Consider the following 16315-nt stretch of genomic DNA (forward strand, 5'->3'; position numbering starts at 1 on the left):
ATACAGTTTTCAAAAAAATTAATACCTAAAAATACATCATTTGTGCGGCTAGTGTGTTCATACTTGGACATACATAAAAATACAGTTTTCAAAAAATTAATACCTAAAAATAAATAATTTTTATATTTTAAGTTAATATAATAATTCTCTAAAATTGGCCCTATACTTTGCTATGGAAAAGATCTAACAAATCGTCATTTCAATTTAAATCCACTTTTATTCTTCTTCATGTTATCATCACAAATCTTAGTCATCAAATAGTGGATATAGACACACCGATATATTATATGTATGCCAAATAGTGTATATTGTAATAGTATATTTTAATGCATGTATGACGTAAGAACATTGAGCGTTTTAGAGATTGGTATACATCAGTGTAAGGCATGTAGATCCCATCGAGGCGACCAGATCGAAAGTGACAAAATAACTAAAGGTTGGCAAAAGAAATAAAGCCACAAAGTTGCGAGAGGAAAAGAACAACTTTATTTTCTTTATCCGAAACAGGACTAGCAAATTGCAATAGCAAATTGCAATGGCATATCACAATTGATGATCAAGATTCATCTAAAATAGAAGATATGTAATTCAATTAATTCGAATGCTTTAATGTGCATGATGATAAATTAATTTGCTTGATTAAGTTTCGTCATTGTTTTATATAATCGCCTAGCTTAGTCTAAATCATGTACTAATTTCCAAGATATATGGAACAATAGGTATTTTGTCACTTAAAACATTTCGTAATAGTTTTGTTTTAGATACTATAGAATGATCATTTTGAGATATGAAAACTGGAAGTATTAATAACTCAACTTTCATGATAAGTCTTGTAATTCTCAAAAAAAAAAAAATGATAAGTCTTGTAATATTATACAGCATGAATTGGTGAACTTTAGTTCTTATATTTAGTTATGTTGGTGTACTTAAATGATTAATTTTGAAGGTGAATACTGATCATTTCTAAATGATTATCCAACATGCAAATCATCTTATGTAGCCTATATAATATAGGCAGCTTCCTTTTCAACAAAACCAAAATTAAAATATGGATCATATATTTTTAAGCACAAAAATATGGATCATGCATATTATATGCAGTCAGTGCATATCACTATGTTTTAACGTTATTCATACGTGATTGAGATTTTTCATTTTATATGATTTGCATATACATTTAAAATCAATTTTGTTTCAAGTTGCATAATTAATTATGTGACGAGAACTCTTACACTTTTTTTTAAATCAAATTCTTAATTTATGATTTGATATTTTTTTTTATTTTACACTTTTCGAGTAAGAGACAATTTTTATATCTCTTATTTAAGAGACGATTTTTAGTTTCTCTTAGCTAAAATCTAAGAAAATTAAGAAATGTTTCTTAATCGTTTAGAACTCCAGTTAAAAGATCAGGATTAATCATGGTCTTAGTAGTATTTTGGAGTTCAAATTTGCATGAAATTCGTCCCAAACAAGGAGACACGCTTGAAAATAAACGAGTTGTTTATAGTATTTTGTACATATTTTCTTGAAAATACAATCACTATTTAACAATAATATGAAAAGGAAAGTAGATATCCATACTACTGTTCGTGATTTGAACGATAGGTTTGCTGAATATGGTCAGAAACTTTAATTATTTGGGATTGTATTTCGTATTTATTTTCTACTAATTTGGTTCAACAAATACTTTTCTGAAACAGCATAAAATTTATTTATATTTTTCTGTCGAAGGTTTAATAGTTACACATTTATTTTCAATTTTTCAAAAATAAAATAAAATTAAAGGTCCTTCAAGTGATTTCTTAGTTCATTTATATTTGTTTTACCTTCAATTTTACAAAGAGAACTTTTATACAGTGATGTGATGAAAATATAATTTTACTAAGTTTACAGAGGTTAAGTACTAATTATTTTATTCCTTAAAATGGATTTTCAAACTACTAAGCATGGTAAAAAATTTCTCAGAACAACACAGTAGATACTTTAAATCATTTTTAGGCTTATGCTTATAGTACACAACAATATATTTTCTAATAATATTGTAACCTATTTTTTTTATCCAAATGATACCAATTTATTTAATTCTAAATATATATATGGGGAGGCCATGGCCGTCTCGAACTATTTATGGACCATGTTCAAAAATATTAACGGTATATTTAACGATGTAAAAGAATAGTTTTAAAAGTTTATAGTTTTATTTATATATATATTTGACATATTTTTAAAAAAATTATCGGCTCCAAATTTAGTATTATGTCTAAAATTTTAAAATTATATATCATAATTTATATATTTATCTCAAAAATTCTTAATATTTTAAAAAAATTTCAAATTCAGACTCTGTTCGACCGCTCTACTTGCACGTGCTGTTAGACAGTCCTGGGGTGGCAAAGGGGTTGGAATAGATGAGAAGAGTGAGATTCTTTGGTCAGAAGTGGAAAGCAGAGTCAGCCTCTTTTGTATACTCAAATCAATTGTTTATACATTCCACCTACACTCAACACAACATTTCCAACCATATCATATTTTTCCCAAATTAATTTGCCATATTTAAGTATTTATAATATTCGGATGAATCTGTGATCGTGTTACTTTAACTATAGCCATTTGCCTCATACAAATATAACCACAAACAACAAACTTTGAACAAATCTCTCGTTTATGTGTGGTGCTGGATCTTCCTAGTCTTAATATCTTTGCATTTAGCTTCATAAAATAAGTTGTTGTTAAATGTTTATCAAAATGCACGTCCTTTTAACTACTATATTTATTTTTTCGTCTAACACTTCATTAATCCAATATAGTCTATGAAAACTAATAACAGAGAAATTGATACATATCATCAAAAAAGTAAATTCTTTTTTTTTTGAAAAATATATCTTAACCATTAAAAATATGAAAATAAAAATATAATTAAAATATAATCTTAAATATATTAGATTTTGTCGATACACTAATATCAGAATAATCTTATCACATGCTTTTTCATAATCAAAGTGATTATCCACATCACACCAGGACTGCAGTCACTGAATGCATTTGCTATATTTAATGGAGCAGAAAACCTCGATATTTAAATTTAATAGGGGATTTCGTAAACACAAACACACACTGACGCACATACACAGTCACATTCATGTATAGAAAACAAGATTATGACACAACATATATAGACTTGGGTTTTTCATTACAGTTTTACAACACAACTTCATTCGAACTTTTGAGTTTGGTGATTATATCTTACTTTAAGCTCCGGCACTAAATGCATTTACTCCAGCAAAGTTAAAGGCAGCATCAAAGGGAGCTGATGATGGAGAGAAAAGATTCTGACTCATACACATTAGTCCCTCCTCGGCTTTATCATTTTCGATAAACCCTAAATCCGGGAGGATATCTCTATGATCAGAAAAGGAACGGTTGAGATTGGCATTTAGAAAGTTGACGGTTGTGATGTCATGGATGCTTGGCCGGCGCTTATCCTTGGCTCCTGAGAGTTGTCTCTGGTAATACTTTTGGGCATGGCTTGCAACTTGCGTTGGGGTCTTCGACACCACGAAGTTTCTCGATATGTTTCTCCAGTCACCTTTCCCGTACTTGAGAAGCCCTAGCAAGAATCTCCTGCGTGCAACAAGAAAAAGAAACAGAGTAATGTAAGCCCTAAGAAAACAGGGGAATGACTTGTACCGCAAGAAACCAATATAGGGCAAGGATTCTCTTAACCTGTGTTCTTCCTCTGTCCAAGGGACTCCTTTCTTCCGTTCGTGATCAGATCCTCTGGCTCCATTAGGTCGCTTTCGACACGTGTCCTGGGTAAACCCTAAAGGAGAAGGGTAACCAGGAATGGGGACACGTCCTTCTTCAATATCGAAAACGTCTTCCTCGAGCTTACTGTATTGCTTCATTACATCAAAAACAGTCTTTCCAGGGATCATGGAAGCAATCTTGAACCAGCGATCGGGTGAGTCTTCAGGGTAGATGGCAAGGGCTCGTTCGAACATCTTGTTCTCTTCTTTAGTCCAGATGCTGCTAGAGCTTTGTAAGCTCACCATATCTTGACCCACAGACCGGTAATCAGAGATAGGCACGTGAGAGAGTGGATTCAGAGTCTCCATAGCTAATACAAAAAATAAAGAAAAAGTTTAAACTACAAACACATCTCAAAAAAGTCCATTATGTGTGTGTATGACTGATAAATGATTTGTGGTATGTCTTAGGAAAATATGGAAGCTTATATTTATATATAGGACTTTAATGATATATATATTAGGAATCAAAGTGGGAAATGACACAAGGGAAGGTAAAATCAAGAACCATATACTGAAGGAATCAAGAACCTGATTTGGGTGAGAGATTTCAAGCATATGAAACCGACCCTCGAATCTGGACTAAAGCTTTGAAGAATCTATGAGAATCTGCAAAAGCAGGTCGTCCAAGGAAGACAAAAGACAGCAAAGCCACCAGATGAGAATAATGAGAAGTTGAAGCTGTGATGATGAGAAGAGTCGGACTCAGAAACTGAAGACTCAATTATAAAGGAGAAAGGAGGAAGAGTGTTATAGAAAGAGTCACTATTAATTCGGGGGCACTGAGGAGAAAAAGGATAGGCTCTTTTGTTTTTTGTTTTAATAAGTGAAATTTGGCATATTATGAATGGAGAAAAAGTGAATGGTTACCACTCGGATTCTTGCGGTTCATTAGAAAAGATTATTGATTTATTGAAATGATTTTAGTAATAAAATACAGTAGTCTGAATAACACGACAAATTTATTCTATCGTCCACTCTTTCTTCTGGTCCACACACGGGTTGACTATGTAATGTAATTTAAAAACATTGAGTAAATAGTTAATAATGTAGCAAACAAGCGCCTGTAGCTCAGTGGATAGAGCGTCTGTTTCCTAAGCAGAAGGCCGTAGGTTCGACCCCTACCTGGCGCGGTGTAATTATATAATTTTGTTTATTTATGGGTAATGTTCAGTGTATCTATGTCGGCCAAGATTTTTTTTAGAAAAGTATGACAAATTCAATAGTTAAAGCTCCCACTAGCCTCAATTTAAAGTTTCTGTTTTTACTTGTTTGATGTTTAGAAAAGATACAGATTACTTTCCTTAAACAGAAAAATCCAAGAAACTCAACCAGCTTTTGTTATTACAAGTCTACCATACCAAAGTCTAATCTAAAACAAAACATGCTATGGCCTATGGCTTTACAGCTGAATCGACATTGCATAACAGGTAAAACAGATGAAACGGAATAACTATGATTACTGGTTAGTAAGAAAACTAATTGAAATAGCCATGTAAATATTATATGGTTATCTAACTATAATCAATACCGGATGTTAATTAGCGTAAACTCTGAAATTAAAAGAAGTCTTGAAATTTCATTTCTGTGCCAATCATAAATATTTTTTGTACAAACTTAACAAGAACAAAGAGAAAGAAAAAATGCAAAAGACCTGAATAAGTCTTATAACTTTCCAGGCTATTGACTTTTTTTCTTAAATGTACAAATAGCCAAACAAATCTCAAAGCTCAACAGATGTAAAAGATCTCTTTTAGCATTTTGGAAGATCACTTGGAGGCGGTGGAAGTTTTTCGTTTGAACCTTTGCCGTCTTCCACAAGAAACGCCATTTTAAGCCCCCAAGAAGTGTGCACTTCCAAGTGACAATGGAAGAACCAAACACCTAACCAAATTCAAAATTAGTTCGGATTCAAACTTATTAAGAACTTCCAACTTAAAACGAAATTTCATATATAGTTTGGATTGGTTTTAATCCGAACTTAAAACCAATTTTGTTTTGATATTTTATATATATTTTGATATTTTATATATTAGTTCATTATTTCTACAACTACGGATATGAATTTTTTATTAATTCATTAACAATATAGATTTATTACCTGGATTGTCTGCTATAAATCGAATGGCTGTCCATCCTGCAGTAGGGACACTAACAGTGTTCCTCTCCACCGGATCAACGAGATTAAACTTCTTAGGATCCATCAACGGATCAAAGTTCCCTAATCCCTTACCAACCACGAAGAAGTTCGATCCATGCAGATGCGTAGGATGGCTCTCCGGTGCTATAACACTTGTCCCTTGGATAATAATCTGTACGGTTGCGTTGAACTCAAGTCTATAGACTTGTGTTCCGTTCTTTGTCTGAAGATTACTCAACGGTGTACTGCTATTACCGCCGGTGTAGTCAAACGGCGTCAAGGGTCTCCCCGGAAAATCATCGGTGAACACTCCTTGGCTTTTGTTGAAATAATGTGCTTGAAGCAAAGCCGTCGTTGGCATCACAAAGGTAACGTTGTTGATGTCAGCAATGGTCTTGGTTCCGTTAATGCACGTGGAACATGGGTTTACGCCAACTCCTATAGCGAAGAACAGCGAGTGGTCTATCTTTAAAGGAACGTTGGTGGGATAGTCGCGCGAGTTTAGGCTTCTTAGAGCGTCTGAGAAGTTCTGAGCGATGCTTGTAGCGTTTATTGGAGGAGTTTTGGACATAATTAAAGATTTTGTTGTTATGTTTTTGTAACGCAAAAAGGCGGTTGCGGTTGCGTTATCAACGGGGACAACGGTGTCCATGAAGGGAGAAATGGTCATTAAGAAGTTTCCTTTGGGATGATTAGCGGTCAAGATTGCGTTTGCTGTTTGACCTGGACCTAAGAAAAGCGTTTCGGTAGTAAACGGTTTAGTGTAGGATGCGTCTGCTTCGACGACGGTTAACTTGTGTTGTGCGATCTTGAAGAAGAGCTCGTCGTTAACTGCAGCGTTTATGATCCTTAAGAGGTAATTCTTCCCGGTTTCAACGTGTAATGTGTATCCTGCGATCATAGACAAACAAACCAAAGTAACCGAACCGGATTAAACCAAATAGCCTTTTGTCAAGCCTAGTACATACCATGGGAGTTGTTGCAACCGGCGAGTGGACCGGTTAGTCCGTTAATGGTGTGAGCGTCTGAGAGATTTGGTGGTAAACCGGATTGTGTTGATTGTTTAATCACATTTTCAACATCTGATTTCCACCATTCACCTGAAAATTTCATCTCATAAAATAAAAAGTTGATTGAAAACAATAAAAAGTGAAAATAAATTATATTTTATAAAAAAATATTAGATGAATTTGCATTGTTATGATTTAGATATAAATAAGCAATATGCTATGAAAATTATGCATTTAAAAAAACTGTGTATAACATTTATAAAAGTATTTATTTATCTATTTTATTAAAACAACAATATAACCTATTGATATAGGTTTAGTCCAATTATTTTAATATAATTATTAAAATATTTTACTAATAATTTAAAAAAAAATATTTTACACAAATATGATTACAAATAAAAACACAAATTTAACTAAAATACATAAATATAAAAATTAAATTTCTAAAATATTGTAAAATAAAAATATATCCGTTTTTAAAATACAAATCAAAATCTAGTAAAACTATTAAATAATATGTAAATATTTTATTTTGAATAGGGTCCCAGGAGATCTTGTGACTGGCTCTGGTAGCTAGTAACTAACTAGTTATATAAAACTAACCGAAGACGATGATTTTCTGGGTATGAGGCCGAGGAAACGGGTAAGGTACACCACGTTTCGGGAGAATAACTATAGCACCGTGGACCGTCGCCCTAAGCCACGAGATATGAGCATGCCATAGAAGCGTTCCTCGTTGACCCGTGAGAGTAAAGTTGTAGATAAAAGTTCCTCCAGGCTGGACCGGACATTGCGTTATATAGGCCGGGCCATCGGACCATCCCGTCCTTAACTGTTTCACACCATGCCTGAAAAAAAAAACCCAAAATGGAGAGATATGTCAAGATTTGTTTAAACAACTTGAATGCACGGAGTCATCACTCTTTTTGAGTTTGTGTACCTACCAGTGGATAGTGACGTTGTAGCTGACGTTGTTGGTGAGGTTAACGATCACATTATCGTCTTCTCTTGCGTATAGAGTTGGCCCAGGGAACTTGCCGTTAATGGTAACTATTGGTTTGGTTGAACAGAGCTTGGTCATGTTCTTCATCAATACCTGTCTCATAAAGGGAAGATTAAACTAGTCGTGGATTACTTGTTGTCCAAGAAGACTCGTAAATCTGTAATTACTTACATTGAACTTGTAGTGACGAATGTTTGCCTCAGCCAAATATAGAAGAGAGAGAAACACAAGAAGAAAAATGCGACCACAAGAATAAGTCATTCTCTCTCTCAGCCTTTGCTTGGAACTGAAGTTGTGACGACCAATCTATGATTCTATAAATATAGGCTGTGTGAGTGACTTGATCTTGTAGTCTTTTTTTTTTTAACTTTAAAATTACATAAAGAAGAGAAAGCTACAAAGAAGATAGGAGGATAATAACACTTTGAAGTTTACCTCTCATCTGCAATGGAGACAAGAGTACTTTATCGCAACTCAAGTTAAGAGAGTAGAGCTACAACAAGTCACAAGTAGCTTTCCATGGTGGAACTAGAGACAAAACATACTCATATAATATTTCTTTCTTTTTTTTTTTTTTTTTTTTATAGAACATACTCATATAATACTCATATAATATTTCCAACTGTCATCAAATCGCTCTTCGCTTAGAATAGAATCAACCTAAAATGGAAGATTATTCTCAACTTACTCTAATCAGTAATCACTCAGATTCTCAAAAAACTAATAAATAGGAAGAAAAAAAACAGATTAATAATTAAATATCTCAAACTGTTGAAAAGAGATATGTTAATTCCCCAGCTGGGGATTCGAACCATGATGGCTTCACTGTATTGAACTTTTATTCTCAAGTTAATCAACACCAAACCACAAGTCCCGGTTTAATTGTATTACTGAAAAGATAAATAAAGAGTTTTGCTTAATCACACATAAGCAAGAAGTTTAACAGTTAAAGGAGCATCCTAATTAGGCAGCAAGGGTAAGACGACTAGTACCAAGACTGAGCAACCAAGAAATTAATCAAACTTGGTTTCTTCAGCTGCAAGAAAATCTCTCTTCAGCTGCAAGAAGACTCTCTAGTATTTCCTCAGAAACAAATCCAACGCAAACAAGTAGATCAGATCACAACGGATACATCCACGCATCAGGATTCACCTATGACATCCAAATTAATGTTAATGTTATGTATAAACCATAAGAAACACCACAAAGACATAGTCTTTCAAAATCCTATTTCATATCACTATATCAGTACATTGAACAAGCCTACGCCATATTTTCCACTGCTTGAACATTGTGTCCCTTGTTAAATCGCTCTAGTCAGGTTCGCATGCAGCTTTCACGTTCATAACTTCTTACTACTATATATAATAGTATATAGACAATAAAACACAGTTAATTAGTGACGGTTTGGTTTTCTGTGATATGAATATCCTTTTAGCCACCTGAACAAATTACAACTATGTTTCAAATCAGAGTTGGAGCGAGTCAAAGCTCTATAACCCTTACTTTTCATAAATACATACAATATGCCTTTATCATTGTGTTGTTCTCTGGAAAAGATTCAAGTGTAATGGGTTTGGCTAGCAAGACACTGTTGCCAAAGAATTAACACTAAGTCTAGTCTGGTGTAATTTGTCTTGAATAATCTTTGATCAACATAAGATAAGACCAAATGTATATATGTTTGAAATGGAAACTCTGTGACCTGAGATGCACAATCCAGTGAAACACTAGAGAACATAAGTTGGATTCACAGACAGGTGAAAGAAAAAGCCCTTTGTCTTTTCCATTAATTAATCAGTGTTTGTAAATGTTGACATCACATAACTAGATTGTAAAAGAATCGACAAAAATAAGAAAGCTAAACCCAAGTTACCCTTGGAACAACCTACGACAAAAGCTGTGGAAAACACAACACAAAGAAGGGAAAAAAAATATCACGTGTTTGTCAAAAGTCCTCTAAATGATAGCTGTTGGTAGTACTCTGATCCTTTGATGCTTGGTCCTAAGAAGATGCTGTTTTAAGGTTTCTTGTTCACAGTAAAAAGAAACTTCTTTTTGGTGTGTTTTTACCTGAAACTGAGGACCTAACAAAATAAAAACGGAATAATTTCATTTATCATTTGCTTCGTTTCTTGGCTTCACTGTAGAGGATAACTCCACAGACGGTGAGCGAGTAACCCAACATTCCAGTCACCGAGACAGGATTCTTGAATATCAGGATCGAAACCACCACGGCTACTGCACCTTTCGCGTTCCCCAGCACCTGTCATCATAGAGTAATAAAATAAGTCAATTTTCTTATAAGGAAAAGAGTGCTAATGTATTGTGTTTGTTACCTGCAGAGTCAGAGCGCTAGTGTGTTTAGTGACTAAGAAATTGGTCAAGTTGACGAAATAAGCGAGCGCAGAATTGAAAAGCAGATACCAAACGATTCTAAAATCGTCTCTGGCGAGTGCGATCGTGATGCCAACAACGTTCTTCTCCATGATGAGCGTAGCAGGAAGAAGGAACACAACAGCTATAGGAGCCATGTAAAGAAGAAGATTCATAGAGTTCAGCTTCTCCCTTCAAAAAACAAAACAAAAAACAAAATTTTCAGTAAAAAAAAAACACTTTCACCACCACTCTTTAACAAATATACAGACTTATCAAAGATTGATATTTTACCCTTCTGAAGAAAGTAAAATCCCTTGGAGAACAGACTTAAGCGCTCTCGCAGCTGTGGCTGCAATGCACATAATGAACCCAAACAGGTGGAAGCTTGGCTCACCCTAACAAACCAATACACGAATCAAACCAATCAGATTCAAATCTCGTAATAACTCTACACTCTATAGCAGCACTAGTTCGAACAGTTAAAAACTAGAGTAAATAATTAATTAATTTTTTACCCCACTGGCAATGACAACACCGGTGACAACAGGGAGGAGCGTGACATAAGTCAACCAAGCCTCCCTCTTCATCGTCATCATATACGCGAACACGGCCGTAAAAAACGGCGTCGTAGCGCCGACCGCCTGGTTAAACGAGACCGGGAGGAACCGGAGGGAGACGTTGCCGAAGACGACCGACACGCAGAAGACGAGGCTGAGGGCGGCGATCTTGAGGAGCTGGACGCGGGATCGGACGGTCTGCATAGGGACCATCTTGAGCCAGGCGATGGCGACGTAGCTGAGGAGGGAGCAGGCGGTCATGTGGCACATGGTGAGGAAGATCGGGTACTTGAACCCGTAGTTGCTCAGGAGGTACTTGTTCAGGAGGAGGACTCCGATGTTCGAGGAGTACCACGACGCCACGAGACCGATCGTGAAGAACCGGCCGTTCGGATCCGCCGTCTTCATCGGAATTGGATTCGAATTCGAGTGTTGGTTAATTAGGTCGGGATTGGAGAATGAAGAAGAGAGGTTTTGGGATTGGTTAAAGCTTAGCAGCAACAACGCCTCTTCTTCTTCTTCTTCTTCTTCTTCGACTCGTCTCTCTCTCTTTGCAGTTTCGTTTTTTTTTAATGCGTTTTGTGTTATATTTTTATAAGCTTTTCTCTCAGTGGATACCAGTTTCTGTATAGTATTTAATTCTTCAATAAATGCATTCAATAAATAACGATATTTTTAGGAAAAAAAGGAATTGTTTATTGATGACTCGAATAATAATCAAAGTGTCATGGATCATATGTGTATGAACCAAGGAAAGGAACCTCTGACTTTTTTTTCTTTACTAGTTTTTTTTTACTTCTTCCATTTTAATGTATCAAATAAAATACAGTTCATGACACTTTGAGTTTATTATAATGGCGACTTGATATATTGTTTGTAACTATGATACCTGCTCAGTTTACTAAATAGAAAATGTAGGTGGTTGGGTAAAAAGATACTCCCTCTGTATCACTATAAGTGATGTTTAAGGTTTTAACACATACTAACTTTTATAAAATTTATATTGGTTATATACAAATATTATTAAATGAGAATAGTTCTAACTAATAAAAAAAAGACAGCATTTTATAATTGGTCACAAAATTCAAATGCTATTAAATTCTACATAGAATAGTCAGAACATTAATTATTTTGGAACAAAAAAAAATTCTTTAAACACCACTTAATGTGATACAAAGAGAGTACAAGTTTTGTACATCTATATACTTCAACTCACTAAACTTTGTATGGTTAACCATGCAATAAAAGGATTTAAATAGTTAATAGACAATTGCAAACCAAAATATAGATTTGTTACAGATAAGTAGTTGAATTGTCAATTGTTCGGTTCTCGCAATAATATATATTATCTATTCAGATATTCGTTTCTAGTAAAATAAGAGTACTTGTTTTGGTAATATTATACGACTTTGTGGTGATACACCAACACCATCTTGTTTATTAGTAAAACGTGTTTTAGGGGTCATCAAGTGGAATATCATCCGTTTAATGCCACTCACGGGGCACGTTCTTTTGTCTATTGACTTTGACGAAACGCGCTCACCGACGATAAAACTCATTCCTCAGAATAAACCATAATGTTCAGTCGGTGAAAATAATGTTCAGTTTAGTGCTGTTGTATACCAGGGGAGAATCACCATTGCCATGTCTCTGGAAAGATCAACGAAGATCCAAGACGCATTCATCAAGCTTAAACACAGAACTCAGTTAAACTCCTTTCAGAGCTTTTTATTATTAACCCACAAAAAAACATGGGCAAAAATCCGAGAAGGTTTGATTCTAAAGTATGAACCTAAAGTTAAATGACAGACAGGCATAACCCATCAGAAAGAATCAAAACGGACAACAAAGTAAAGAGTGTCCTTCATTAATATACTCTAATGAGAAGAAAGAAAAGGGGGGACAGAGTTAACCGAAAGGAGAGGCACCCATCTCTTTGGAATCAAAGAGTTATTATTCAAGTCAAAAGTCACACACACACTCATAGCTTCTGCTCAAGGTAAGAGTCTCGAGGAGAGTTCGATCCCAGATACTCTGAAACATCTGAGACATAGGTTTTCAGCTTGGACGTTGTCCTCGTGAGCCACCCAGCGTTTGCCTCCTCCATCTCCTCCTCCGTCCTCCTCTTCTCCTCGTCTTCCAACATGAGTATCCTTCTCTTACCCATAAACATCTTCACCAGTTCAACACCTTCCTTCACCACTTCCTCCGGTGGGACCACGAGCGGGTTCTGGCTCACATTCAACTTGACCAGGCTTTCTAGCGTCCCAAAAGTGTCCGGGAGGGCGTGGATCTGGTTGTTGCTCAAGTCGAGTTCTTGGAGATTTATGAGGTCGCCGAACGAAGCAGGGAGCTCGCTGAGATCGCTGAAGTTGCTGCTCAGGTTTAAGTACTCGAGGTTTGTGAGCAAGCAGAAGGAATCAGGGAGGCCTTGCAGTTCGTTGAAGTGGGCGTCGAGGTATGTCAGGGATCTCATTTCGCCTATACTGCTCGGGAAGGAACGGATCTTGTTGTATTGGATCATGAGCTTCTCTAGATTCACTAGCTCGGACCCGATGTTGGTTGGTAAGTAGGTGAGACGGTTGAAGCTCACGTCCAAGATAACCAACGACCTGAGTGAGAAGTGGTTAAAGTTTGATTAATTAGGAAAGAAAAAAAAATCAAAACTTGGCGGCAAAGTGAGAGTGAATGTATTTACGTACCCACAACGGCAGATGGAATCAGGCAAGGTGGTGAGCTTGTTAGTGGAGACATTCAGAATTTTCAGTTTGGAGAGTAGACCGATAGAGTCTGGTAATGTCTCCAGAACATTACCGGAGACATTTAATTCAACAAGACCATGTAATCCCGCTATTGAATCAGGAATAGCCTGTTGGACAATTTTAACCTCAATCAGTCAAGACAAGTAAACACACAGAAACTGAACGTTTATTTAGTATCACTAAAAACAGCTCAAGCCATAGATCACAACCTCAGAACAATCAAAGAATATATCTATAGTATGGACATCAACAGCATTCGTTTCAAAACGTGAATTAACCCATTAGTAGGCCATACCTGAGGCTTTTGTAAGTTATTGGACACAGGTTATATACACTCTCAGAGACCGGACAATATCAATGATGGCAGAACCAAAACTAGAAATCATTGTTACGGATATTAACGGCCAAAATCTCAGACGCAAACCAACACACATATATGCTGCCGGAATCTCTTTAATTCCACATCTTACTAGACATAATTGATACAAAATGTCTATGAATAACATCAGAGTAAAAAGGCATTGTTCGTTACTCAATAGAATAAGGCCAGAATCAAGTGCAACTAGTAATCTAGTGATCACTCCATATCTTTTACTAAAGAGATTAATTGCTCATCAGCCATTAAATAATTACTCCCAAATAAATGTACCCTTAAACTACACTAGAGATTACCAGATTCCCAAACCCTCTAGGAACTTAAACCAAAGTTCCATGCTTTAACTGCGGGTTCGTTTTTTGGATAATTCGGTTCGGGTAAAATTTCACCGAATTGAAGGTTCGGTTTATTGGATAGTTCGGTTTCAAAACAAAATTCCAAAGTTTACGGTTTTGCGGTTCAGTGTTTTGTTTCTGTTGGTCAAAAGCGGTTCAGTGGTTTAAATTAAATAAAAATTCAAAAACAGAAATCCGGTTAATTTCAGTTATTTCGGTTTCGATTTTGGTTAGTTCGGTTATCAGATTGTGAAACAGATTATGATTAAAGGTAACCTGGAGCTGATTGTTGGAGAGATCAAGAAGAAGCAACCCTTGGATCCTCCCAAACGCTTCAGGTAGCAACCTCAGCTTCCTCCCAGACAAATCCACACGCTCCACCTGATTACCCAACGCGTGCTGAAGTATCCCCACAACCTCCTCATTAACCTCCACCTCCGCAGCCACCGCCGCAACGCCATCCTCATCATCCTTCTCGACGGACTCGTAAATCCTCACCAGCCTCTCCTCCGCCTCCTTCAACAGCTTCTCGTACGAGTCGTGAACCTCTTCCAGTTTCAGAATCGACTCGCACCACGTCTTCTCCTTCCCCATCTCTTCTTCCCTCTTCTTATCCTCTCCCTCCTCGCTAACCGATTCGGATGAAACCCTCTCGATCTCCGAGAGCTTGACGCGCGCCTTGTCGACGGTCTCGTGATCGGGTCTGGGGCCTAGGGTGCGGAGGACGGATCGGGTCTGGGCCACGTCGGAGATGGATTTGGTCATGGAGGCGAGGACGGACGGGCGTGCCAGGTGAGGCATCTGGGTGACGATCTCGATCGATGACGGTGGTGGCTGCTCGACATCGAAGGCGGGAGCGGAGGAGGAGGATGAAGGGGAGGAGGATTTGGTGCCGGTGAAGGAAGGGAGACGAGCCAGGACGTAGGAGAGGACGGGGAATTTGTTAGGGTTGGGATCTGCGGCCATTGTTGTTTGTAGCTTTGGGCGTATGAAGAAGAGAGTGGTGATGATTGGGATCTTGATTGAATCGGGGAAAGAAGTGAATGAGAATGATGATAAAAAGATGATGCTTGGGTCTCACGCTATCTTAGTGTTTGCCTCCTAACTCTCTGGTGCTGAGTCGCCACGTGTAAGCCAATGTTGCTCACTAGATGTTGTCGTTATCAAGTATGTAATTGTATATACTTATCATATATTTCAAAGGTAAAAAAAAAAAGGTGAAAGGATAGGGGCAAATCTCTAAAATAGCATTTTTTAAGTTTTTATCACAAAATAGCACTAAAAAAATAAAATGACCAAAATAGCACTTTTTGTTTTGAAAATTTTGATATTTATTTTTTATTTTTAAATATTTGAACACATTACTAAAACTCACCCTTAGCTCTAAACCTAAGTTGTAAATTAATAAGCTCAAGGGTTATAAATGCATATTTACCCTTCAATAAAACTTATTTTGGTCATTTTCCTTTTTATGATACTATTTTGTGACAAAAACTTGGTTTGGTGCTATTTTTATCTTTTTCTCAAAGTATAAATATATATGGTGAAGGAATCATTTATCTAAAAATATAAAAAGAGAAAAAGAGGATTTTTTATCAACTGAAAATTATTTATTACTTAGATTGTAACCAAATTACATAGAAAACAAAATTTAAAGTATATTTGGAAAATAAGAATAGTGAAAAAGAATTTATTATTAGAAGATTCCAAGTTAAAATTAGCAATCTTCTTGATCTTAAATCATACTCTTTTTACACACTAGGGATGTTGCTCTGCGCTTGCTGAACGAAATTATATTAAAATTGTTGAGAGTACCTTTTGTTTCTTAATATTTTTCTCCAGTTTAGTTGTGTTTATTGTGATGATTGGATCTGAATTAGAATGAATGATGATTGATGAAGATGATGCTTTGCTTGGGTCTCACGCTATTTTCTTGTATTT

At 36.0% G+C, this 16315-nt stretch overlaps 4 protein-coding genes and 1 non-coding gene across 6 annotated transcripts; 1 reads left to right on the forward strand and 4 right to left on the reverse strand.

Annotated features, from left to right (window-relative positions):
* Positions 1 to 3118: 3118 nt before the first annotated feature.
* Positions 3119 to 4597, reverse strand: LOC108857471 (transcription factor DIVARICATA). Its single transcript, XM_018631459.2, has 3 exons — positions 4341 to 4597; positions 3727 to 4120; positions 3119 to 3624 (listed from the first exon to the last, which is right to left on the reverse strand). The coding sequence occupies exons 2-3, from the start codon at positions 4116 to 4118 to the stop codon at positions 3252 to 3254; spliced, it is 765 nt and encodes a 254-aa protein (XP_018486961.2). The 5' UTR covers positions 4119 to 4120; positions 4341 to 4597; the 3' UTR covers positions 3119 to 3251.
* A 272-nt stretch (positions 4598 to 4869) lies between these two features.
* On the forward strand, positions 4870 to 4942 carry TRNAR-CCU (transfer RNA arginine (anticodon CCU)). The gene has a single exon. It is a non-coding gene; the product is annotated as a tRNA-Arg (tRNA).
* A 445-nt stretch (positions 4943 to 5387) lies between these two features.
* Positions 5388 to 8270, reverse strand: LOC108862884 (laccase-22-like). The gene is made up of 6 exons (XM_018637146.2): positions 8137 to 8270; positions 7907 to 8058; positions 7566 to 7810; positions 6918 to 7049; positions 5911 to 6840; positions 5388 to 5693 (listed from the first exon to the last, which is right to left on the reverse strand). Exons 1-6 carry the CDS (start codon positions 8224 to 8226, stop codon positions 5563 to 5565), a joined length of 1680 nt encoding a protein of 559 aa, XP_018492648.1. The 5' UTR covers positions 8227 to 8270; the 3' UTR covers positions 5388 to 5562.
* A 1456-nt stretch (positions 8271 to 9726) lies between these two features.
* Positions 9727 to 11520, reverse strand: LOC108862886 (probable sugar phosphate/phosphate translocator At3g11320). Of its 2 annotated transcripts, XM_056986049.1 has the most exons (5): positions 10860 to 11520; positions 10636 to 10739; positions 10305 to 10533; positions 10039 to 10231; positions 9727 to 9970 (listed from the first exon to the last, which is right to left on the reverse strand). In XM_056986049.1, the coding sequence occupies exons 1-4, from the start codon at positions 11307 to 11309 to the stop codon at positions 10085 to 10087; spliced, it is 930 nt and encodes a 309-aa protein (XP_056842029.1). In that variant the 5' UTR covers positions 11310 to 11520; the 3' UTR covers positions 9727 to 9970; positions 10039 to 10084. The 2 variants fall into 2 exon arrangements, with proteins under 2 accessions (XP_056842029.1, XP_018492651.1); XM_018637149.2 differs by having other exon boundaries at positions 9727 to 10231.
* A 1084-nt stretch (positions 11521 to 12604) lies between these two features.
* On the reverse strand, positions 12605 to 15410 carry LOC108862885 (plant intracellular Ras-group-related LRR protein 9). Its single transcript, XM_018637148.2, has 3 exons — positions 14651 to 15410; positions 13604 to 13770; positions 12605 to 13513 (listed from the first exon to the last, which is right to left on the reverse strand). The coding sequence occupies exons 1-3, from the start codon at positions 15338 to 15340 to the stop codon at positions 12883 to 12885; spliced, it is 1488 nt and encodes a 495-aa protein (XP_018492650.1). The 5' UTR covers positions 15341 to 15410; the 3' UTR covers positions 12605 to 12882.
* Between the last annotated feature and the right edge of the window lie 905 nt (positions 15411 to 16315).

The sequence above is a fragment of the Raphanus sativus genome, chromosome 5 (genome assembly GCF_000801105.2).
Source record: "Raphanus sativus cultivar WK10039 chromosome 5, ASM80110v3, whole genome shotgun sequence".
Taxonomy (NCBI): domain Eukaryota; kingdom Viridiplantae; phylum Streptophyta; class Magnoliopsida; order Brassicales; family Brassicaceae; genus Raphanus; species Raphanus sativus.

Bases quoted from the DNA above. Each gene is read 5' to 3' on its own strand.
- LOC108857471 (XM_018631459.2), bottom strand. From the start codon at position 4,118: ATGGAGACTCTGAATCCACTCTCTCACGTGCCTATCTCTGATTACCGG. The intron at 3,625-3,726 runs GTTAAGAGAATC...TGTTGCACGCAG, and splicing joins TGGACAGAGGAAGAACACAG to GAGATTCTTGCTAGGGCTTC.
- LOC108862884 (XM_018637146.2), bottom strand. From the start codon at position 8,226: ATGACTTATTCTTGTGGTCGCATTTTTCTTCTTGTGTTTCTCTCTCTT. The intron at 6,841-6,917 runs GTATGTACTAGG...CTATGATCGCAG, and splicing joins CGGTTGCAACAACTCCCATG to GATACACATTACACGTTGAA. The intron at 5,694-5,910 runs GTAATAAATCTA...GAATTTGGTTAG, and splicing joins ATTTATAGCAGACAATCCAG to GTGTTTGGTTCTTCCATTGT.
- LOC108862886 (XM_056986049.1), bottom strand. From the start codon at position 11,309: ATGAAGACGGCGGATCCGAACGGCCGGTTCTTCACGATCGGTCTCGTG. The intron at 10,534-10,635 runs GTAAAATATCAA...TGTTTTTTGAAG, and splicing joins ATTTTACTTTCTTCAGAAGG to GGAGAAGCTGAACTCTATGA. The intron at 10,232-10,304 runs GTAACAAACACA...CTATGATGACAG, and splicing joins CTAGCGCTCTGACTCTGCAG to GTGCTGGGGAACGCGAAAGG.
- LOC108862885 (XM_018637148.2), bottom strand. From the start codon at position 15,340: ATGGCCGCAGATCCCAACCCTAACAAATTCCCCGTCCTCTCCTACGTC. The intron at 13,771-14,650 runs GTTACCTTTAAT...ATTGTCCAACAG, and splicing joins TCTCCAACAATCAGCTCCAG to GCTATTCCTGATTCAATAGC. The intron at 13,514-13,603 runs GTACGTAAATAC...CTTCTCACTCAG, and splicing joins GATTCCATCTGCCGTTGTGG to GTCGTTGGTTATCTTGGACG.